Source organism: Pistacia vera, unplaced genomic scaffold (genome assembly GCF_008641045.1).
Source record: "Pistacia vera cultivar Batoury unplaced genomic scaffold, PisVer_v2 Contig609, whole genome shotgun sequence".
NCBI classification, from domain to species: Eukaryota; Viridiplantae; Streptophyta; class Magnoliopsida; order Sapindales; family Anacardiaceae; genus Pistacia; species Pistacia vera.
The window spans coordinates 130,689-153,030 of record NW_022196456.1 but is presented as its reverse complement, the minus strand read 5'-3'; the positions used below and the strand labels follow the sequence as shown (position 1 = coordinate 153,030).

The window sequence follows — 22,342 nt, the reverse complement described above, 5'->3', positions numbered from 1 at the left end:
CTTACCATGAAAAAGTTTAAAAGTTAACAAAATACCCCCAACCACCAAAGATCATCGCTGGCTGCTAGCCGCCATCGCTGACCGTCAGCGAAAGTCGTCATATCAACACAAGACCGGTAGGATCTTACCGGTCGTATGACGATAAGGACGTTTCCAGCCATGGATTTGTGATCCATGGCCGAAAACGACTAGATCTGGCTGTTTCATGGCCAATGCCATAGATTTGGTCGTGAAATGGTCGCCGTTTCACGACCAAAGATTTGGCCTTTTCACAGCTATATCTTTGGCTGTGAAACAGCCATATTCACTGCCAGATCTAGTTGGATTAATCCTTATCGGCGCACGACCAACCAGATCCGGCTGGTTGTACGCCATTATGGCGGTTGCCGGCGGTGGCTTGGGGTGAGTAGGGGTGATTTTGCTATAAATTAAAGTTGTATATGGTTAGGGTGTTTTGGTAAAATTTCAAATATAAAGGGGTTAAAAGAAATAATTTAAAAAATAATAGAATAAAATAATAATAAAAATAATATTATATTATTATTTTAAAAAGAGCGCAATTAATAATTTATATAACATACTCACTCATTTATTCATCCAACCAAACATATTATTATAACATACCCACCAATTTATTCCAACTAACTAGACACATTTCTCTAAAGATTGCCTAATAATCTATCTTTCCAGTAATACAATATTTCTTAGTAATATAAGATTCCCTGAACCAAACGCACCTTTCGATTAATATATCTTTCCTCAATAATATATGTTCCCTAAACCAAACACACCCTAAATAGTTAAATATATTGGTTAAAATAAAAATAGGTAGAGACTGATTTGATTAACATAAAACTCTTGAACTAAAGACGCTAGAATGAGTTGTTAAGGAGAAGCCATCATTTGGCGAAATTCATGGAAATCAAGCACTCCATTGCCATCAAGATCAAAGACGCGAATCATTGAAACACAGTCTTCATGTGATCTCACATCTCCTAAACGATTTAACATGTGTTGCAATCCTCTTGGTGTAATACACCCCGATCCCTTGTCAGCTTCAAACATCTGAAAAGCTCTTCTAAGATCATCATCATCTGCCTCCTTATTATTACCTTCCACTAATCGGACAAATTCCTGAAATTCTAATAAGTTGTCGCAATTATCGTCAAAATCTTTGATAACCCTTTCAACTTCATCATGAGACACGGACTCACCTACAGACTCGAAGTATGATTGAAGTTCCTCGCATGAAATCAGTCCGTCTCCATTACTATCAAAGTGGCGAAATACTTGCTGAAGCTGCTCTTCTTTGGAGCTTTTTTTTTGTGAAACAAGGGGAGATGATGTTGTAGAGCTTGAGGTTGAGGACCTGGATTTTGAGCGCAGACCAGGAAGTCTTATAAGCTTCAAACTCTTATTGGAAAACCATTTGGAGCTACCAGCTGCCATTATTAACCGGTTTTCAGATACAAAGAACAATGTATGGTTATATATATAGAAGAAAAAAAGATAGCATAAGTTTACGATTTACCCCTTAGGACGAGGACCTTTGCACAACTTGGAGACTAAAAGCCAGGAAGAGTCTTGGTAGAAATTGCGTGGTAATCGGATATATGCTTAAAAGGTTTAAGGCATTAAATAACAATGCAGATTGCTTTTCCAAAAGTGATGGGCGATACTTGAGAGGATGACTATCTTACACAGATGGTTGTTGATTTATTGATTAGCGGAAAGTGATAGGAAAGTCTTTGGTTTGCTTTAATTCCCGAGTCTTCTGGACCCTTCATGGATAGAAAGTGAGTGGATGATTTAACTTATCTCCTTGATTAACTTTTGCTGTTGACAGTGCAGATATAGTAGAAAAGAAGGAAATTTCCTGGAAGAATCAAGGATGACCATTGCATTGATGTAGCCTTATTTTTCCATCGACCACTGACCAATTCACACCAGTTAAACCTTCTTAGACGGTAAAAGAAGAAAGATCTCCGTATGAAAAGTGGAAAAGGGACCTAATAATTTTCAATATATGTTGACGATTGAGCATCACAGATGTGTAATCAGCAAACTTCGGTCATCTCCCGTGTCAATTACTCTCATGTCTCCCTCTTCTATTGGTCACAAGGCTCTGTTGTGTAAGTGGGCTTAGTGGATGCAGGAATTTGTGTTTAGGTGGGCAATGGGTCCTAGAATATGAGGCCCATAATAAGAACAAGAACTCAACTACCTTTACGGGCTTAACGATATGTAAACTCTCAGCAACAAACGTTTAGTAAGAACACAGCACCATTTCACTTGCTCCACTCATCGTCCCCAAAGCACCTTCAAAATGCATTCGTTGCTTCAGAACTAATGGCTGATAATTTTATCGATGTTAAGATGCAGTGTCTTCAACAACAACTACAATATCAAAATTTTCTCTCCTGCAATGCTCAGGTACTCTCTATTTTCCACTCTTCACCATCTCTCTCGTCTTCACGCGCGCCGTTTCCTCCACTGGAAGCCCCGCCACGAATACAAGCTAAGCCAACCCGAATTGATCGAACGGATTACTCGTATCCTTGTCCTGGGTCGTTACGAGGCCCTTAGCAACCTTTCTTTTGACTACTCAGATGATCTCCTCGATTCAGTGCTGCAGAAACTAAGACTAAATCCTAAGGCTTGCTTGGGGTTTTTTGAATTAGCTTCAAAGCAACAAAATTTCAGGCCAAGTATTAAGTCTTATTGCAAGATTGTTCACATCTTGTCACGTGCTCGAATGTACGATGAAACCCGAGAGTGTTTACACGAATTGGTTGGCTTATGTCGGAATAATTATTCAGGGTTCTTAATTTGGGATGAGCTCGTTAAGGTTTATAAGGAATTTACATTTTCGCCTCTTGTTTTCGATATGATATTGAAAATTTATGCTGAGAGAGGCATGCTAAAGAATGCATTGCACGTGTTCGATAATATGGGAAAGTATGGCCGTGTCCCAAGTTTGAGGTCTTGTAATTCTTTGTTAAGTAATTTGGTTAAAAGGGATGAAACGTATGTTGCGTTGCGTGTTTATGAGCAAATGATTAGAGTTGGGATTGTGCCCGATGTTTTTACGTGTTCAATAATGGTTAATGCGTATTGTAAGGAGAAGAGGGTGGAAAAGGCTGTGGAGTTCGTGAAGGAAATGGAGAATCTGGGGTTTGAATTGAATGTGGTGTCTTACAATAGTTTGATGGATGGATATGTTGGTTTAGGAGATATTAAGGGTGCAAAAGAGGTGTTAGAGTTGATGTGTGAAAAGGGGATTTCGAGAAATGTGGTTTCATATACATTGTTGATTAAGGGTTATTGCAAACAAGGTAAGATGGAGGAAGCCGAGAAGGTACTTCAAAGGATGAATGATGAGCAGGATATTGTTGTCGATGAATGTGCTTATGGGGTTCTGATAGATGGGTATTGTAGAGTAGGTAAAGTTGACGATGCTAATAGGGTTCGGAATGAGATGCTGAAGGCAGGGTTGAAGATGAATCTGCTTATTTGTAACTCTTTAATTAATGGCCACTGTAAACTTGGTCAAATTAGTCAAGCAAAACGAGTGTTAAGATGTATGGGAGATTGGAACTTAAGGCCAGATTCGTTCAGTTATCATACATTACTGGATGGGTATTGCAGATTAAATAATATGAGTGAGGCCTTCAAGCTTTGTGATGAGATGCTTCGTGAAGGAATCCCTCCTACTGTTGTTACTTATAATACTCTTCTCAAAGGTTTGTGTCGTGTGGATGCATTTGATGATGCTTTGCACCTGTGGTGTATGATGTTGAAAAGAGGTGTGTCTCCTAATGTGGTTGGCTATTGTACTCTGCTTGACATTTTGTTCAAGATGGGAGATCTCGATGGCGCAATAAGACTTTGGAACAATATATTAGCCAGGGGTTTCTCCAAAAACACAATTGCTTTCAATACAATGATTAATGGATTATGTAAGATGGGAAAAATGATTGAAGCACAGCAGATTTTTGACAGGTTGAAGGAGTTGGGATGTTTGCCTGACAAAGTAACATATAGAATCCTTAGTGATGGCTATTGTAAAGTTGGAAATATTGAAGAAGCTTTTAAGATTAAAAATGTAATGGAAGGGGAAGCGGTTTTTCCTTCCATTGAAATGTATAATTCTCTTATTAGTGGAGCCTTTAGGTCTAGGAAATTAAGTATAGTGGTGGATCTTCTTGCTGAAATGCAGAATTCAGGTTTATCACCTAATGCTGTAACTTATGGGGCCCTTGTTATTGGTTGGTGTGATGTAGGGATGCTGGATAAAGCTTTTACTGCATATTTCGAGATGACAGAGAAGGGATTTGCCTCAAATGTGATTATGTGCAGCAAAATTGTTAGCACCCTGTTTGGACTTGGTAGGATTGATGAAGCAAATATGCTTTTGCTGAAAATTGTGGATTTTGATCTTTTTCCAAATCTCAAACTCCTCAAGACCGATGTTATTAGTCTGGATGCTCAGAAAATTGCCGACTCCCTTGATGAAAGTGCCAAAAGTTTTGATATGCCCAACAATGTGGTGTACAATATAGCTATTGCCGGACTCTGCAAGTCTGGGAAGGTTGATGATGCAAGAAGTGTTTTCTCAGCTTTGTTGCTTTCGGGCTTTACTCCAGACAATTTTACCTACTGTACCCTGATTCATGCCTATGCAGCTGCTGGTGATGTCACTGAAGCTTTCAAGTTACGGGATGAAATGCTGAAAAGGGCTCTCGTTCCAAACATTGCCACATACAATGCTCTAATAAACGGTTTGTGTAAATCAGGAAAACTGGACCGAGCACTGAGGCTTTTCCACAAACTTCACCTGAAAGGGTTGGCCCCTAATGTCATAACCTATAATATTCTGATTGATGGTTACTGTAAAACTGGTAATACCCAAAAGGCCTTTAATTTGAAATGCAAAATGATTAAAGAAGGGATTGCTCCTTCCGTTATTACCTACTCTACCTTGATAAAAGCACTTTGTGAGCAAGGAGATAGAGAAGAATCAATGAAGCTTTTAGGTCAGATGATTAAGTTAGGTGTGGATCAAAATCTTGTCATGTTATCTAAGTTGGTCCTCAGTTCTGTTAAATGCGGAGATGTGAAGAAGATCTCTAAGCTTCATAACATGATGTATTTCAGTTGTTTCCCATCTAGTGTTGTCTATGATAAACCAATTGAGATGACAGAGTCTGCTGCTTTGCCTGACTCATATGATGTTTCTCAAGCTGCTTGTTGATGAATGATCAATGGACTATGTCATTGGTGGGGATGATTTTGAGTTTGGCCATTGCCTTTGGACTTTCAAGCTCTGAGACAGGAGGCCCATGTACTTCTCATTGATCATCAAGACCACAGGTAATGTGCATCAGAAGCACAGATGTGTTTACTTCTTGTTTGCAAGATTCCCCAAGTAAAGATGATTCACATGGTGCAGGATATAATCATTCGCTTGGTCCCAAAATTTGGCTGCTGAGTGCTATGTCAGAAAAAGGTAGTTTGGAAGCCTAATTACTTGTTTTTTTCTTATAATTGGAACTAATTTGGGAGTATGAACAAGTTTTTAGCATGACCAATCTAAAACTTGGGAGCGACACAAGACCGATAGGATCTTACACAGTCGTTACTGCGATATAGGCGACATTTTCGGCCATGGATTTGTGATTCCATGGCCATTTCACGAAACCAGATCTGGCCATTTCACGGCCAGATGTAGGTGAACACCCATAGATGGTCCTGAAATGGTCGCCGTTTCAGACCAAAGATTGGCCTTTCACAACAATTTGGCTGTGAAACAGCATATTCACTGCCAGATCTAGGGGATATCCTTATCGGCGCACGACACAGATCCGGATGGTGTTGGCCATTATGCGGCTCCGCGGTGGCTTGGGTGATAGGGGGGTGATTTTGCTATAAATTAAAGTTTATATGGTTAGGTGTTTTGTAAATTCAATATAAGGGGTTAAAAGAAATAATTTAAAAAATAATAGATAAAATAATAATAAAAATAATAATATATTATTTATTTAAAAAGAGCGCAATTAATAATTTATATAACATATCCACTATTTATTCATCCAACCAAACTATTATTATAACATACCAAATTTATTCTAACCGACAAACATTTCTCTAAAGATTCCTAATAATCTATCTTTCAGTAATACAATATTCTTAGTAAATAACATTTCAAACCAAAACACATTTGAGTAATATATTTTATAATATATGAAAAACCTGGTAGAGACAAGATATGATTAAAATAAAACTCTGAACTAAAGACGTAGAATGAGTTGTAAGGAGAAGCCATCATTTGGCGAAATCATGAAATCAAGCACTCCATTGCCCTCAAGATCAAAGACGCGAATCATTGAAACCAGTCTTCATGTGATCTCACATCTCCTAAACGATTTAACATGTGTTGCATCCTCTGGTGTAATACACCCCGATCCCTGTCAGCTTCAAACATCTGAAAAGCTCTTCTAAGATCATCTCATCTGCCTCCTTATTATTACCTTCCACTAATCGGACAAATTCCTGAAATTCTAATAAGTTGTCGCAATTATCGTCAAAATCTTTGATAACCCTTCAACTTCATCATGAGACACGGACTCACCTACAGACTCGAAGTATGATTGAAGTTCCTCGCTGATGAAATCAGTCCGTCTCCATTACTATCAAAGTGGCGAAATACTTGCTGAAGCTGCTCTTCTTTGGAGCTTTTTTTTGTGAAACAAGGGGAGATGATGTTGTAGGCTTGAGGTTGAGGACCTGGATTTTGAGCGCAGACCGGAGTCTTATAAGCTTCAAATCTTATTGAAAACCATTTGGAGCTACCAGCTGCCATATAAACGGTTTTCAGATCAAAGAACAATGTATGGTATATATATAGAAGAAAAAAAGATAGCATATAGTTTACGATTACCCTAGGACGAGGACCTTGCACAACTTGGAGATAAAAGCCAGGAAGAGTCTTGGTAGAAATTGCGTGGTAATCGGATATATGCTTAAAAGGTTTAAGGCATTAAATAACATGCAGATTGCTTTTCAAAAGTGATGGGCGATACTGAGAGGATGACTATCTTACACAGATGGTGTTGATTTTATGTAGCGGAAAGTGATAGGAAAGTCTTTGGTTTGCTTTAATTCGAGTCTTCTGGACTCTCATGGATAGAAAGTGAGTGATGATTTAACTTAATTACTTTTGCTGACTGCAGATATAGTAGAAAAGAGGAAATTTCCTGGAAGAATCAAGGATGACCATTGCATTGATGTAGCCTTATTTTTCTCATCGACCACTGACACAATTCACACCAGTTAAACCTTCTTAGACGGTAAAAGAGAAAAGATTCTGTATGAAAAGTGGAAAAGGGACCTAATATTTCAATATATGTGACGATTGAGCATCACAGATGTGTAATCAGCACAACTTCGGTCATCTCCCGTGTCAATTACTCTCATGTCTCCTCTTCTTGGTCACAAGGCTCTGTTGTGTAAGTGGGCTTAGTGGATGCAGATGAATGTGTTTAGGTGGGCAATGGGTCCTAGAATATGAGGCCCATAATAAGAACAAGAACTAACTACCTTACGGGCTAACGATATGTAAACTCTCAACAACAAACGTTTAGTAAGAACAAGCACCATTTCACCTGCCTACATCGTCCCCAAAGCACCTTCAAAATGCTTCGTTGCTTCAGAACTAATGGCTGAAATTTTATCGATGTTAAGATGCAGTGTGCTTCAACAACAACTACAATATCAAATTTTCTCTCCTGCAATGCTCAGGTACTCTCATTTTCACTCTTCACCATCTCTCTCGTCTCACGCGCGCCGTTTCCTCCACTGAAGCCCCGCCACGAATACAGCTAAGCCAACCCGAATTGATCGAACGGATTACTCGTACTTGTCCTGGGTCGTTACGAGGCCTTAGCAACCTTCTTTTGACTACTCAGATGATCTCCTCGATTCAGTGCTGCGGAAATAAGACTAAATCCTAAGGCTTGCTTGGGGTTTTTTGAATTAGCTTCAAAGCAACAAAATTTCAGGCCAAGATTAAGTCTTATTGCAAGATTGTTCACATCTTGTCACGTGCTCGAATGTACGATGAAACCCGAGAGTGTTTACACGAATTGGTTGGCTTATGTCGGAATAATTATTCAGGGTTCTTAATTTGGGATGAGCCTGTTAAGGTTTAAAGAATTTACATTTTCGCCTCTTGTTTCGATATGATATTGAAAATTATGCGAGAGAGGCATGCTAAAGAATGCATTGCACGGGTTCGATAATATGGGAAAGTATGGCCGTGTCCCAAGTTGAGGTCTTGTAATCTTTGTTAAGTAATTTGGTTAAAAGGGATGAAACGTATTTGCGTTGCGTGTTATGAGCAAATGATTAGAGTTGGGATTGTGCCTGAGTTTTTACGTGTTCAATAATGGTTAATGCGTATTGTAAGGAGAAGAGGGTGGAAAAGGCTGTGGATGTTCGATGACGGTCGTACTTCTTGCCATGGTTAGCTGCAAATAGGTTGTTAAGAGTCATTAAAGGAAAAATCTAATCCCAGCCAGGCACCCACCCACACACAGCACACGCACGTGCTCCTGCACACTATTACATGCTTGTCAATCTTAATTGTTGATATGAGATGAAAGCTAATTTGTAAAACCGTTTTACATCTCGTGCATTTCCACATTTCTCTTTCCTTTTATGTGTTCGACCTTGCTGCATTAGTTCTGCAATTTTTTATCTAGTCATGAGATGTACGAGTTTTTGCAATTGTAATTATTGGCTGGGTGTTTGATCTGCGATTGGAAATTTCTGTTTACACAGATTACTTACCGGGTCAATCCTAGCCCATGAGATGATGCATGCTTGGATGCGACTTCAAGGTACTTTTTATCCCATCTCATGGAATTTAAAATGCGTCTATTTATTTATTTTTTATTTTGTGCCTCATATTTACTTCACAGTTCATTCAATCAATCAAATGATACCGAAATATGAAGACCTTGGATGTTTTCTTTTGATGCCTTGTGGAGACACTAATATTTATATATTGTTTGTTTATAAGGTTTCCGTACTCTGAATCAAGATGTTGAGGAAGGCATTTGTCAGGTTTTAGCACACATGTGGTTAGATGCCCAGCTCAGGTCCAGTTCAGGCAATAATGTTGCATCAACCTCATCCTCCAAAAATTCAAGGAGGCAGACAAGATCGAAATTTGAGAGAAAGCTAGGAGAATTTTTTAAGCACCAGATCGTATCAGACGCTTCCCCAGTGTATGGAGATGGATTCAGAGCAGGGCAGGTGGCAGTAAATAAATATGGGCTTGGAAGGACCCTGGATCATATCCGCATGACTGGGAGATTTCCATACTGAACTTGTACAAGTATCCAACATTCTTTCAACTCTGCTTCTTTTTTCTTTTGACACAGTTGAACCGAGGCCCTAGCATGTAGGAATCAAAACTCTGTAGATTAGTTTCTTAAGAGTTACTGATTTTTGCGCCCTGTGGCTATGTTGTTGCCACCGCATACGTGATTTTGATTCTTTTAATTATATAAAAGTTCAATTTTAATCTTCATCTAACTCCTATATTGTATCAAATATTCCCGGAGGTGATTTTTCAAACTGAAGTAACATATGCTGTTTTAATCACAACTATTTGGAGCGTGTACAAGTTTTTGCACTAACCTATAATTCATCAGATTTTTCGATTACAAATCTACATGTTTAACAAACTTAACTTTAGTTTACTAACTTATTTGATATTTCATCATCAAAAGTACCGGACAGTGATAATTGAGGTAATGTCAACTTATATTATTTGATTATTATGTTTGGTTGTCAAGTAATATAAGATTCGGTCATCTTCCAAAACTAATAGTAATTACTGTTGATAATATAGAAGGTGGTCTGATTACTCTCATTTTTTCTAGGTATTCTAAGATTACTTTATAATCTTAATTTTGTTACAATTTTATTCCTATTAATAAAATTTTAAGACAATAATGCCCTTGTTTTAAAAACAATTTACAAAAATACTAATAGACTATTTTATCTTTCTATACAAAAGTTTTAGGACATTAGACTTTAAAAAAAATACCTAACGGTGGTGGCTGGATTTGGCCAACACTGTCAACGATTGAAGGCCGGCCACCACTGTTGGCCGTCGGCGTCGGAACAGTGCATGATCGGTCGGATCTATGGCTTTTAGCCTTTAACAACAACCAATTATGGCTGTAGATCTGGCCGAAAATGGCCAGATCGACGTACGACCGGTTGTGCGCCGTTTCGGCCACTGCTACTGTCGTCGACGGTGGTGGCAGGCAGCCGATAGTGGCTTGGGGTTGGTGGGGGTGATTTGGCTAGAAATTAAACTTTTATGTATTTTGGGTGTTTTAGATATATCTCAGACTTAAAGAGTTAAAAAAATGATTCAAAAAATAATAATATATTAATATTTAAAAAAGAGGGTATATTTATTCCTCCCAACCAAACATATTAATATAACATATTTACCAATTTATTACAACCAATCAAATACATTTCCCTAAACATTCTCAATAATCTTCGATAGCATTTGGTTCGGGGTGATATAAGATTAATCTTGTACTCTTTGTTTAATTTTCAAGGTTCCCCATTTGGTTGTCAAGTAATAAAAGATTACATAATCTTTTATTGCAAATGGTGTTTACTATTAGTAATATTGGGGGTAATCAGATTACCTTCTCAAGATGTGTTAATATAAGATTATTGAGGTAATCTTAATTTTGACCGTATTTTGCCCTTAATCTTTTATCATTTCGGACACATTTGCCCTCATATGTCTACCAAATAACAATTACCCAGACTCCTTACATTTGAGAATTTAGCTAAAACACCCTTGTCATAAAAAAGTTTAAAAGTTAATAAAATACTTTCAACCACTGAAGACCATCGCCGGCTGCTAGCCGCCACCGCTGGCCGCCGACGAAAGTCGTCATATCGACACAAGACCGATAGGATCTTACCAGTCGTATGCTGATAAGGACATTTTCGGCCATGGATTTGTGATCCATGGCCATTTCACGACCAGATCTGGCCATTTCACGGCCAAAGATGTGGCTGTGAAACACCATAGATCTGGCCATGAAATGGTCGCCGTTTCATGACCAAAGATCTGGCCTTTCCACAACCAGATTTAACCGTGAAACAGTCATATTCACGGCCAGATCTGGTCGGATTAGGCCTTATCGGCGCACACCAGCTAGATCCGATCGGTCGTGCACCATTATGGCGACTACCAGCGGTGGCTTGGGATGAATGGGGGTGATTTTGCTATAAATTAAAGTTATATATGGTTAGAGTGTTTTAGTAAAATTTCAAATATAGAGGGGTTAAAAGAAATAATTTAAAAAATAATAGAATAAAATAATAATAAAAATAATAGTATATTATTATTTTAAAAAGAGGACAATCTAATAATTTATATAACATATCCACTCATTTATTTCCCCAACCAAACATATTATTATAACATACTCACTAATTTATTCTAACCGATCAAACACATTTCTCTAAAGATTCCCTAATAATCTATCTTTACAGTAATACAATATTCCTTAGTAATATAACATTTCCAAAACCAAACACACCATTCTGAGTAATCAGTCTTTCTATTAATATATGGAAATACACGTTCCCTGGTAGAGACTGATATGATTAACATAAAACTCCTGAACTAAAGACGGTAGAATGAGTTGTTAAGAGGAAGCCATCATTTGGCGAAATTCATGGAAATCAAGCACTCCATTGCCATCAAGATCAAAGACGCGAATCATTGAAACACAGTCTTCATGTGATCTCACATCTCCTAAACGATTTAACATGTGTTGCAATCCTCTTGGTGTAATACACCCCGATCCCTTGTCAGCTTCAAACATCTGAAAAGCTCTTCTAAGATCATCATCATCTGCCTCCTTATTATTACCTTCCACTAATCGGACAAATTCCTGAAATTCTAATAAGTTGTCGCAATTATCGTCAAAATCTTTGATAACCCTTTCAACTTCATCATGAGACACGGACTCACCTACAGACTCGAAGTATGATTGAAGTTCCTCGCATGAAATCAGTCCGTCTCCATTACTATCAAAGTGGCGAAATACTTGCTGAAGCTGCTCTTCTTTGGAGCTTTTTTTTTGTGAAACAAGGGGAGATGATGTTGTAGAGCTTGAGGTTGAGGACCTGGATTTTGAGCGCAGACCAGGAAGTCTTATAAGCTTCAAACTCTTATTGGAAAACCATTTGGAGCTACCAGCTGCCATTATTAACCGGTTTTCAGATACAAAGAACAATGTATGGTTATATATATAGAAGAAAAAAAGATAGCATAAGTTTACGATTTACCCCTTAGGACGAGGACCTTTGCACAACTTGGAGACTAAAAGCCAGGAAGAGTCTTGGTAGAAATTGCGTGGTAATCGGATATATGCTTAAAAGGTTTAAGGCATTAAATAACAATGCAGATTGCTTTTCCAAAAGTGATGGGCGATACTTGAGAGGATGACTATCTTACACAGATGGTTGTTGATTTATTGATTAGCGGAAAGTGATAGGAAAGTCTTTGGTTTGCTTTAATTCCCGAGTCTTCTGGACCCTTCATGGATAGAAAGTGAGTGGATGATTTAACTTATCTCCTTGATTAACTTTTGCTGTTGACAGTGCAGATATAGTAGAAAAGAAGGAAATTTCCTGGAAGAATCAAGGATGACCATTGCATTGATGTAGCCTTATTTTTCCATCGACCACTGACCAATTCACACCAGTTAAACCTTCTTAGACGGTAAAAGAAGAAAGATCTCCGTATGAAAAGTGGAAAAGGGACCTAATAATTTTCAATATATGTTGACGATTGAGCATCACAGATGTGTAATCAGCAAACTTCGGTCATCTCCCGTGTCAATTACTCTCATGTCTCCCTCTTCTATTGGTCACAAGGCTCTGTTGTGTAAGTGGGCTTAGTGGATGCAGGAATTTGTGTTTAGGTGGGCAATGGGTCCTAGAATATGAGGCCCATAATAAGAACAAGAACTCAACTACCTTTACGGGCTTAACGATATGTAAACTCTCAGCAACAAACGTTTAGTAAGAACACAGCACCATTTCACTTGCTCCACTCATCGTCCCCAAAGCACCTTCAAAATGCATTCGTTGCTTCAGAACTAATGGCTGATAATTTTATCGATGTTAAGATGCAGTGTCTTCAACAACAACTACAATATCAAAATTTTCTCTCCTGCAATGCTCAGGTACTCTCTATTTTCCACTCTTCACCATCTCTCTCGTCTTCACGCGCGCCGTTTCCTCCACTGGAAGCCCCGCCACGAATACAAGCTAAGCCAACCCGAATTGATCGAACGGATTACTCGTATCCTTGTCCTGGGTCGTTACGAGGCCCTTAGCAACCTTTCTTTTGACTACTCAGATGATCTCCTCGATTCAGTGCTGCAGAAACTAAGACTAAATCCTAAGGCTTGCTTGGGGTTTTTTGAATTAGCTTCAAAGCAACAAAATTTCAGGCCAAGTATTAAGTCTTATTGCAAGATTGTTCACATCTTGTCACGTGCTCGAATGTACGATGAAACCCGAGAGTGTTTACACGAATTGGTTGGCTTATGTCGGAATAATTATTCAGGGTTCTTAATTTGGGATGAGCTCGTTAAGGTTTATAATGAATTTACATTTTCGCCTCTTGTTTTCGATATGATATTGAAAATTTATGCTGAGAGAGGCATGCTAAAGAATGCATTGCACGTGTTCGATAATATGGGAAAGTATGGCCGTGTCCCAAGTTTGAGGTCTTGTAATTCTTTGTTAAGTAATTTGGTTAAAAGGGATGAAACGTATATTGCGTTGCGTGTTTATGAGCAAATGATTAGAGTTGGGATTGTGCCCGATGTTTTTACGTGTTCAATAATGGTTAATGCGTATTGTAAGGAGAAGAGGGTGGAAAAGGCTGTGGAGTTCGTGAAGGAAATGGAGAATCTGGGGTTCGAATTGAATGTGGTGTCTTACAATAGTTTGATGCATGGATATGTTGGTTTAGGAGATATTAAGGGTGCAAAAGAGGTGTTAGAATTGATGTGTGAAAAGGGGATTTCGAGAAATGTGGTTTCATATACATTGTTGATTAAGGGTTATTGCAAACAAGGTAAGATGGAGGAAGCCGAGAAGGTACTTCAAAGGATGAATGATGAGCAGGATATTGTCGTCGATGAATGTGCTTATGGGGTTCTGATAGATGGGTATTGTAGAGTAGGTAAAGTTGACGATGCTAATAGGGTTCGGAATGAGATGCTGAAGGCAGGGTTGAAGATGAATCTGCTTATTTGTAACTCTTTAATTAATGGCCACTGTAAACTTGGTCAAATTAGTCAAGCAAAACGAGTGTTAAGATGTATGGGAGATTGGAACTTAAGGCCAGATTCGTTCAGTTATCATACATTACTGGATGGGTATTGCAGATTAAATAATATGAGTGAGGCCTTCAAGCTTTGTGATGAGATGCTTCGTGAAGGAATCCCTCCTACTGTTGTTACTTATAATACTCTTCTCAAAGGTTTGCGTCGTGTGGGTGCATTTGATGATGCTTTGCACCTGTGGTGTATGATGTTGAAAAGAGGTGTGCCTCCTAATGTGGTTGGCTATTGTACTCTGCTTGACATTTTGTTCAAGATGGGAGATCTCGATGGCGCAATAAGACTTTGGAACAATATATTAGCCAGGGGTTTCTCCAAAAACACAATTGCTTTCAATACAATGATTAATGGATTATGTAAGATGGGAAAAATGATTGAAGCACAGCAGATTTTTGACAGGATGAAGGAGTTGGGATGTTTGCCTGACAAAGTAACATATAGAATCCTTAGTGATGGCTATTGTAAAGTTGGAAATATTGAAGAAGCTTTTAAGATTAAAAATGTAATGGAAAGGGAAGCGGTTTTTCCTTCCATTGAAATGTATAATTCTCTTATTAGTGGAGCCTTTAGGTCTAGGAAATTAAGTATAGTGGTGGATCTTCTTGCTGAAATGCAGAATTCAGGGTTATCACCTAATGCTGTAACCTATGGGGCCCTTGTTATTGGTTGGTGTGATGTAGGGATGCTGGATAAAGCTTTTACTGCATATTTCGAGATGACAGAGAAGGGATTTGCCTCAAATGTGATTATGTGCAGCAAAATTGTTAGCACCCTGTTTGGACTTGGTAGGATTGATGAAGCAAATATGCTTTTGCTGAAAATTGTGGATTTTGATCTTTTTCCAAATCTCAAACTCCTCAAGACCGATGTTATTAGTCTGGATGCTCAGAAAATTGCCGACTCCCTTGATGAAAGTGCCAAAAGTTTTGATATGCCCAACAATGTGGTGTACAATATAGCTATTGCCGGACTCTGCAAGTCTGGGAAGGTTGATGATGCAAGAAGTGTTTTCTCAGCTTTGTTGCTTTCGGGCTTTACTCCAGACAATTTTACCTACTGTACCCTGATTCATGCCTATGCAGCTGCTGGTGATGTCACTGAAGCTTTCAAGTTACGGGATGAAATGCTGAAAAGGGCTCTCGTTCCAAACATTGCCACATACAATGCTCTAATAAACGGTTTGTGTAAATCAGGAAAACTGGACCGAGCACTGAGGCTTTTCCACAAACTTCACCTGAAAGGGTTGGCCCCTAATGTCATAACCTATAATATTCTGATTGATGGTTACTGTAAAACTGGTAATACCCAAAAGGCCTTTAATTTGAAATGCAAAATGATTAAAGAAGGGATTGCTCCTTCCGTTATTACCTACTCTACCTTGATAAAAGCACTTTGTGAGCAAGGAGATAGAGAAGAATCAATGAAGCTTTTAGGTCAGATGATTAAGTTAGGCGTGGATCAAAATCTTGTCATGTTATCTAAGTTGGTCCTAGGTTCTGTTAAATGCGGAGATGTAAAGAAGATCTCCAAGCTTCATAACATGATGCATTTCAGTTGTTTCCCATCTAGTGTTGTCTATGATAAACCAATTGAGATGACAGAGTCTGCTGCTTTGCCTGACTCATATGATGTTTCTCAAGCTGCTTGTTGATGAATGATCAATGGACTATGTCATTGGTAGGGATGATTTTGAGTTTGGCCATTGCCTTTGGACTTTCAAGCTCTGAGACAGGAGGCCCACGTACTTCTCATTGATCATCAAGACCCCAGGTAATGTGCATCAGAAGCACAGATGTGTTTACTTCTTGTTTGCAAGATTCCCCAAGTAAAGATGATTCACATGGTGCAGGATATAATCATTCGCTTGGTCCCAAAATTTGGCTGCTGAGTGCTATGTCAGAAAAAGGTAGTTTGGAAGCCTAATTACTTGTTTTTTTCTTATAATTGGAACTAATTTGGGAGTATGAACAAGTTTTTAGCATGACCAATCTAAAACTTGGGAGTGTGAAACTATTTTTAGCATGAATCAGCTCACACTCTTGCTCTTGTGCAAAGGTAGAAAATGGCTTTCTCTTTCAAGTTTTATCTGTATGCTTAAACTGTTTGGAATCTGTAAATATTCTTCATTCTATTATATATAGCAATCATCTGCATCAAGTTGGTGTGCTGTTTATTTTCTTTGCAGAAAATGATGTCAACATGTATGCCAAATTTCTTAAAATGTGATAAAATTAAGTTTGAAGCGACCCCACAAATCTAAAGAGAGAAATTGTGTAAGAGTGATTTTGGTTAAGAACTTTTCAAAGACAGTGCTGGATCATGCAGCATTCATGCTCCAAAGAAGTGATCTGGTATGTACTGCGGTTTTGTTATTACCTTCAGTTTTAAACTTTGGCGAGCTTAGAAGTTCAGATTAAAAAGAATGAAAATGGAACAGAAGACTTGTTTTTAATTTGATAAAGTTAAAGATATCAGCGTTCTTATAAAACGTTTAGGAATTGTCATTTCCTTGTATGTTGTTGGTCTCGGACTTATAAATGGGCATTTGTGAATTCTTCATGATAAAAGTTATTTCGATGATGTGTATCGGATTGAAGACAGAACAAGATTGATGTGTTTCTAAATGGTGGAACTCTTTAACATTGTAGCACACCATACTAGTGGCATTTTGTGGACTTCGGTTTTGAAGGAAGTTCAAGACTCCTCATCAGCTATTCATCTCAACTAGGAAGAGATTTTTGGTTAATTTTTGTATACTTTGTTTTTCTTCTGGGACAGGAGAGGGGAGATTATTATAAGCAGATTCTCAAATTGTTGTCTTGTGTAATTGTTTTGATCTCTTTGTGGTTACTTCAGCAAAATAAATTTATTGTTTCTAGCAGGCCATATTTTGTTACCAGTGCCTAATAGTGGGTTCAGACATACTCACTGTCACCGACACACTCATGAGCACACATCCGAACTTCAAGTGGCCCTAGTGGAATATTTCTGGATGGAGATTATGCTGTTACTTTATGACAATGCTTTCATTTGTTGAAATGTCACAACCTGTCGGGTTCTTGCCCCGCGGAGGATGAAACACCAAGATCATTAATGCGTGCTGGGATTTGGGACTTGGACCGCATTTCAGACTGCAGTTGGGTTTTCAGAATGTTGCTTCCATGTCTTATATCTTGGAACCACTGATGCTATCGATTTTTTTTTGAGATAAAATCGTATGCCTCCAGCCTCGTAACTCCTGCTCCAGTATTTATGGTTCACTCAGCGGTATGGGTAAATTGTTTGGAGACTATTAAATCCTAGATAAAGATGAACTTTTACACATTATTAAAACATATTAAAGTGCAACTACGGGTATTGTTTATATATTTGCTTTGATTATTTATATGTTCCTTTATATGTTCCTCCAGCTTGTGTGATTAATTTGCAAATATTAATTTGAAAACGCTCTGTTTTTCACTAGCAGATGTTGATTTGTTAGCTGCTATGGTACATGCGATGGGAGGGAACAGTGAGGTACCTGAAATATTTCTGTGTACCAATCTCTTTATGTAGAATAACCTTCTGTATTACTCTGCTCGAAATTTTCGGATAGTGATTAAGTTGAACAAAGGATGGAACTGCTTGTCATTAGACCTGGCAAAACGGGTCTGGACCCGCGGGTCGGCCCGTACCCGAGTAAAAAATATAGGGTACGGATCCAATACATTAAACCCATTTTTTTGAGACCCGTACCCGTATCCGGTCAAATATCTCATGGTTTATACGGGTGAACCCGCGGGCATCTGCGGGCACTCGTATTTGTTGGTCACTATTCACTATTCAGTTCACTAGTGAATTTGAATCCCTAAGTTTTCATCACGCATTCAAGCTCACGCCTCTCACAGTCTCACTCTCATCTCATCTCTGATCTCTCAGTCTCAGATCGTGGCCGCATCTCATCTCTCAGACTCTCAGTAACTCAAATCTCTCCTGCCTCTCAATCTCTCATCAGTCATCAGTCTTCTTCGTGCCTAAAGTTCAACTCCCTGTCTCTGTGTCTCCCTCTTTGTCAGTTCGTCAGTTCATCACTCGTCCGTCATTCCCATTCCTAGTTCGGCAGTACCATAGTCGTCGGTCGCCATCACTCATTCTCGTCGGCTGGTAATGAATCCTTAACCCCTAATTTTCTGTGTTTGTTTTTATTTTTTTGACAGATTCTGTGTGAGCTTTCCTTGTACGTCGATCTATGTCGTTGAGTGTGTTTGTGTTGGGTTCCCCTGGTTGATGGGTTTTGCAAGTGGGGTTTACTTAAATGTATAAGGGATGTATACTGGAATCAATTATTATCGGTTATGTGTATTTGCTAGTCACTGAAATTTATATTACCAAAACTGTTTTTCCTTAAAAATGTTGACTGATGTCTTTGCACAAATTTTTTAAATGATTAGCTTTGAAAGATATGAAATACTTTCACTTATTTGACTCAGTTTTAATCTAGTTTGAGTTGTTTGGACGGAGACAAAATGAGAGGTAGTGAAGAACAGCCAAATGAGCATGAATGGCTAATAAGAGATAGTAGGAAGAAAAGTGAACGGTCCAAATCCAGTCTGAAAAACTTTTAATGATATGAAATACTTTCAATAATTGTACTTACTTTTGATATATATTTGAGTTGTTTAGACGGAGAGAAAATGAGAAAGTGAGAGCAAATTATAATTTCTACTTTAGTTTTATTGTTTGACTTGTTTGGATGGAAAGAAACATGAGAAAATGAGAATTTTATTTATTCTTAATCTGGTTGAGTTATTTTGACGGAGAGAAAATTTGAGAAAGTGGAAGAAAATAAGAATTTTTCTTGGTTTTAATCTTCTTTGAGTTGTTTGGGCGGAGAAAATTGGGTAGAAAGAAAATGTGAGAAAGTGAGAGAAAATTGGAATTTAATTTAGTTCTAATCTAGTTTGAGTTGTTTGGACAGAGAGCAAATATGAAAAAGTGAGAAAATTATAATTGTACTTAGTTTTAATCTGGTTTTAGTTGTTGGGAGAGGAAATGTGAAAACGTGAGAATAAATTAGATACAATTTGGTTTGAGTTGTTTGGGCAGAGAGGAAATTTACGAAATTGCAAGAAATCTGAGAGTTCAGGGAATTGAGAGAATCGGAAACTTTTCTAGTGGCTTCCATTTAATTTATTTGTTTGGAATGAATTGAATCGTCAATTACATGAGTATTTTTTATGCTCAAGTATTTGGGAAGAAGCTTTTGTATTGGCTACCATGTGAGGTGGTATTCCTAAATTATTGTTCTTACAAGTTTATTTGGATTAGTTAAAATTGTGAAATTTCTTGATTTCATTTATTGCAGCGGATATTGTGTTTGATTATCAGCAGAAGGTGACGAGATCGTTTGATTATCTTCAAGGAGATTATTACATAGCTCCATTGTTCATGGTAAGTTTTTCTACTGTCTTTAGTGTAGTTGCTAATGATGGTTTACGTGGATTTTTTTATTTATTTTTCTCAAAATGAGCCATGAATGCCATGCTACCCTAGAATTTAACTATTTTGTCTTGCTGATTTTTTGAATTGATTATGTTAGCTGGGTTCGTGTTTTTCGTTGTTTTTTTGTTTCTATTGGTGTGTTTTTTAGTATGTTTTTAACCGTCTTTTCGATAAATAGTTTATATGCTTTCTTTTCTTTTTAGTTGAAGACCGAGTGAAGAATTTGGCATGAATTGTTGTCTCTAAATTTTTTATGTTTGGCTAATTTATTTAACCTCTAATTTTCCACTTTTATCATGACTTTCTAAGCTGAAGGAGTTAGAAATTTCCAACTCATTATAGATTGAAGTCATTACAGATTTAATTGCTGCAGGACTCCAATCAGGCTGAACACTCACTCCTGGAGCTGTGATATCAGGCTGAACATATGTACAAATCTAATTATTATCCCATTCAGATGGCTCAAGATCTATGTTTAAGGAAACTGAGTTGCCAATTATACCTTAAGCATCTCTGGGGTTACTTTTGGGTCCCTTTGATGAAAAAGCTGCCATGAAGGGAGCTAGCTTTGTTCCAAGTTTTGTGGTTGCACGAGTAATGTAAGCAACAGGATTCCTGTTAGGGAAAAAAATTATCAAGTTTGTTAAATGTAGTACCTATTGCAAATGCTATGGCCAGGTATGCTTGTTTTCTTAGTTGGTTGAATTGATGTAACGATATACATACACACCATTATTGGTTGTATTATATGTTATTGTTTGTTTATGTGTTATTTGTTTATTTTGGTTCCTATTTGTTTATATTTTTAATTGAATTGAATTTAGCGTAGTTGATTTAGGGGGTATAAATGTAAAAAATTAAAACTGCAGGAATTTTGGGGGTGTAATTGTCATAATTGAAAACTATTAGGGGTGAAATAAAAACTAAAATCTGGAGAGAGAAAAAAACGGGTCCACCCGTACCGGTATAAGGTAGGGCACGGGTCTAAAATATTGAACTCGTATATATCGATCTGTATAAATGCCTGTACTCGTTTGACCCGACCCATATCCGGCCCACCCACCCGTTTTGCCAGGTCTACTTTTCATACACAAAGATTGATAACAAAATTACACTAGTGAATTATCAGGATCATTAATTAATGTAAGTATCATGCATCTGCCCATTGCATTTTCTGCAAACTTTTTGGCTCCATATACAAAATATATTATTACACACTGGTTGATGTTAGATTAATGTTATTTTGTCAACTAAAAGGGAGAATGCTTTAGTAATGTCTCAACCAATTGATTCAGAAATTTAGACCATTCATAACGTAGTTTATTTATAGTACATAAGTTAGTGGGTCATTTTGAAACCGGGTAGAAAAGGTCCACATTAATGTGCAGTAAGTAGGAAGCTTAAACTGTCTAGTATGAAGCAAATTATGGTAAAGTTGGTGGGAGCTGAAGGCGGATACAGACTATGAATATGAATGTCGTCGTATTGCATCCATCACACTCCATTCATGTTCTCCTTTTCGTTTAATAATTGAAATGACAAGAGGGAAGAATATAAAATTTCACCGACTCTTAAAGCCAACTTTCTATGAGATGAGATGAGATGCCCATCACAGTCGCAGTCATACATGGACTTAAACCTACACCCAATCGTTTGAGTGGGGTTAGAGTTCAATATAATTATTCAATTACAGTGAGGGGTGTGGTCGTGATTTATCATTGGAAGAAAAGTAGAAAACTAGCAACGATGAAAATTGACATTCTCACAAAACAAGTGGTGTTCTTGAGTTAGAAAAATGATACGTTTACTCTGTAAGGTAAACATTATCATCTAATACAAGTGACAACTTAGAATATGAAAGATTGGTAGACAGAAAGATGCGGCCCATCTAACTGGGCAGGGAAGGGCTGTTACTTAGATTCTCAGGTACGTCCATGATATGTGAAAGAGGAGAAGAAATAGCCATATCTAGAAATACACCAAAATCGGTTCTAACCATTGCTTTACTTCATACAGAGAGATACCTCTTATAATTTTAATATTGCTTTTACAGAAATATCTAGTTACAAAAACCTTATTATTTCTTAAGGTACAAATTCCTTTCCACATGAAGAAGAGGAAGAAAGAAATTATTTATTCAATGGATTTGAGTCAATCCCCCATAAAACTACAAAATACTTGCTTCAATTATGTCCAAGAAATTAAAGTACGTGTGGAACATGTTCAATCGTATGATTTTCAACAAAAATGTGCTTATTTCACAAGCCAACAGCAATATTTAAATGGAAAAAAATTTCTGATGCTTATTGGTTATGCAGTCTCTTTCAGTCTTTCTCTCATCCTCTTCAAGTTTTAAGTTATCCAAACTATCTTTAAACATAATAAAT

At 37.7% G+C, this 22,342-nt stretch overlaps 5 protein-coding genes across 21 annotated transcripts; 3 read left to right on the top strand and 2 right to left on the bottom strand.

Annotated features, from left to right (window-relative positions):
* Positions 1-723: 723 nt before the first annotated feature.
* Positions 724-1,525, bottom strand: LOC116110681 (probable calcium-binding protein CML41). 2 transcript variants are annotated; one of them, XM_031396906.1, is made up of 2 exons: positions 1,215-1,525; positions 724-1,142 (listed from the first exon to the last, which is right to left on the bottom strand). In XM_031396906.1, the coding sequence occupies exons 1-2, from the start codon at positions 1,447-1,449 to the stop codon at positions 886-888; spliced, it is 492 nt and encodes a 163-aa protein (XP_031252766.1). In that variant the 5' UTR covers positions 1,450-1,525; the 3' UTR covers positions 724-885. The 2 variants fall into 2 exon arrangements, with proteins under 2 accessions (XP_031252766.1, XP_031252765.1); XM_031396905.1 differs by having other exon boundaries at positions 724-1,523.
* A 759-nt stretch (positions 1,526-2,284) lies between these two features.
* LOC116110622 (putative pentatricopeptide repeat-containing protein At1g19290) lies at positions 2,285-5,149 on the top strand (the record flags this gene model as incomplete). Its single annotated transcript, XM_031396845.1, has 1 exon — positions 2,285-5,149. A coding segment is annotated over exon 1 (2,781 nt), but the record flags the coding sequence as incomplete, so codon positions are not given.
* A 3,434-nt stretch (positions 5,150-8,583) lies between these two features.
* Positions 8,584-9,595, top strand: LOC116110607 (protein DA1-like). Its single transcript, XM_031396828.1, has 2 exons — positions 8,584-8,900; positions 9,083-9,595. Exons 1-2 carry the CDS (start codon positions 8,873-8,875, stop codon positions 9,388-9,390), a joined length of 336 nt encoding a protein of 111 aa, XP_031252688.1. The 5' UTR covers positions 8,584-8,872; the 3' UTR covers positions 9,391-9,595.
* Positions 9,596-11,756: 2,161 nt separating this feature from the next.
* Positions 11,757-12,396, bottom strand: LOC116110621 (probable calcium-binding protein CML41). The gene is made up of 2 exons (XM_031396844.1): positions 12,086-12,396; positions 11,757-12,013 (listed from the first exon to the last, which is right to left on the bottom strand). The coding sequence occupies exons 1-2, from the start codon at positions 12,318-12,320 to the stop codon at positions 11,757-11,759; spliced, it is 492 nt and encodes a 163-aa protein (XP_031252704.1). The 5' UTR covers positions 12,321-12,396.
* A 759-nt stretch (positions 12,397-13,155) lies between these two features.
* Positions 13,156-20,727, top strand: LOC116110604 (putative pentatricopeptide repeat-containing protein At1g19290). Of its 16 annotated transcripts, XM_031396823.1 has the most exons (7): positions 13,156-16,244; positions 16,324-16,380; positions 16,660-17,741; positions 17,941-17,990; positions 18,393-18,617; positions 19,819-19,904; positions 20,314-20,727. In XM_031396823.1, the coding sequence occupies exon 1, from the start codon at positions 13,240-13,242 to the stop codon at positions 16,123-16,125; it is 2,886 nt and encodes a 961-aa protein (XP_031252683.1). In that variant the 5' UTR covers positions 13,156-13,239; the 3' UTR covers positions 16,126-16,244; positions 16,324-16,380; positions 16,660-17,741; positions 17,941-17,990; positions 18,393-18,617; positions 19,819-19,904; positions 20,314-20,727. The 16 variants fall into 16 exon arrangements, with proteins under 16 accessions (XP_031252683.1, XP_031252674.1, XP_031252679.1 ...); XM_031396814.1 differs by having other exon boundaries at positions 16,660-16,825; positions 17,357-18,617; XM_031396819.1 differs by having other exon boundaries at positions 16,660-16,825; positions 17,354-18,617.
* The last annotated feature ends 1,615 nt before the right edge of the window (positions 20,728-22,342 follow it).

Excerpts from the sequence above, each read along its gene's own strand:
- LOC116110681 (XM_031396905.1), bottom strand. The coding sequence starts at position 1,449 with ATGGCAGCTGGTAGCTCCAAATGGTTTTCCAATAAGAGTTTGAAGCTT.
- LOC116110607 (XM_031396828.1), top strand. The coding sequence starts at position 8,873 with ATGATGCATGCTTGGATGCGACTTCAAG. Across the intron at positions 8,901-9,082 it reads TGCTTGGATGCGACTTCAAG|GTTTCCGTACTCTGAATCAA; the intron begins GTACTTTTTATC and ends TTTGTTTATAAG.
- LOC116110621 (XM_031396844.1), bottom strand. The coding sequence starts at position 12,320 with ATGGCAGCTGGTAGCTCCAAATGGTTTTCCAATAAGAGTTTGAAGCTT. Across the intron at positions 12,014-12,085 it reads ATCATACTTCGAGTCTGTAG|AATTTCAGGAATTTGTCCGA; the intron begins GTGAGTCCGTGT and ends ACAACTTATTAG.
- LOC116110604 (XM_031396820.1), top strand. The coding sequence starts at position 13,240 with ATGTTAAGATGCAGTGTCTTCAACAACAACTACAATATCAAAATTTTC.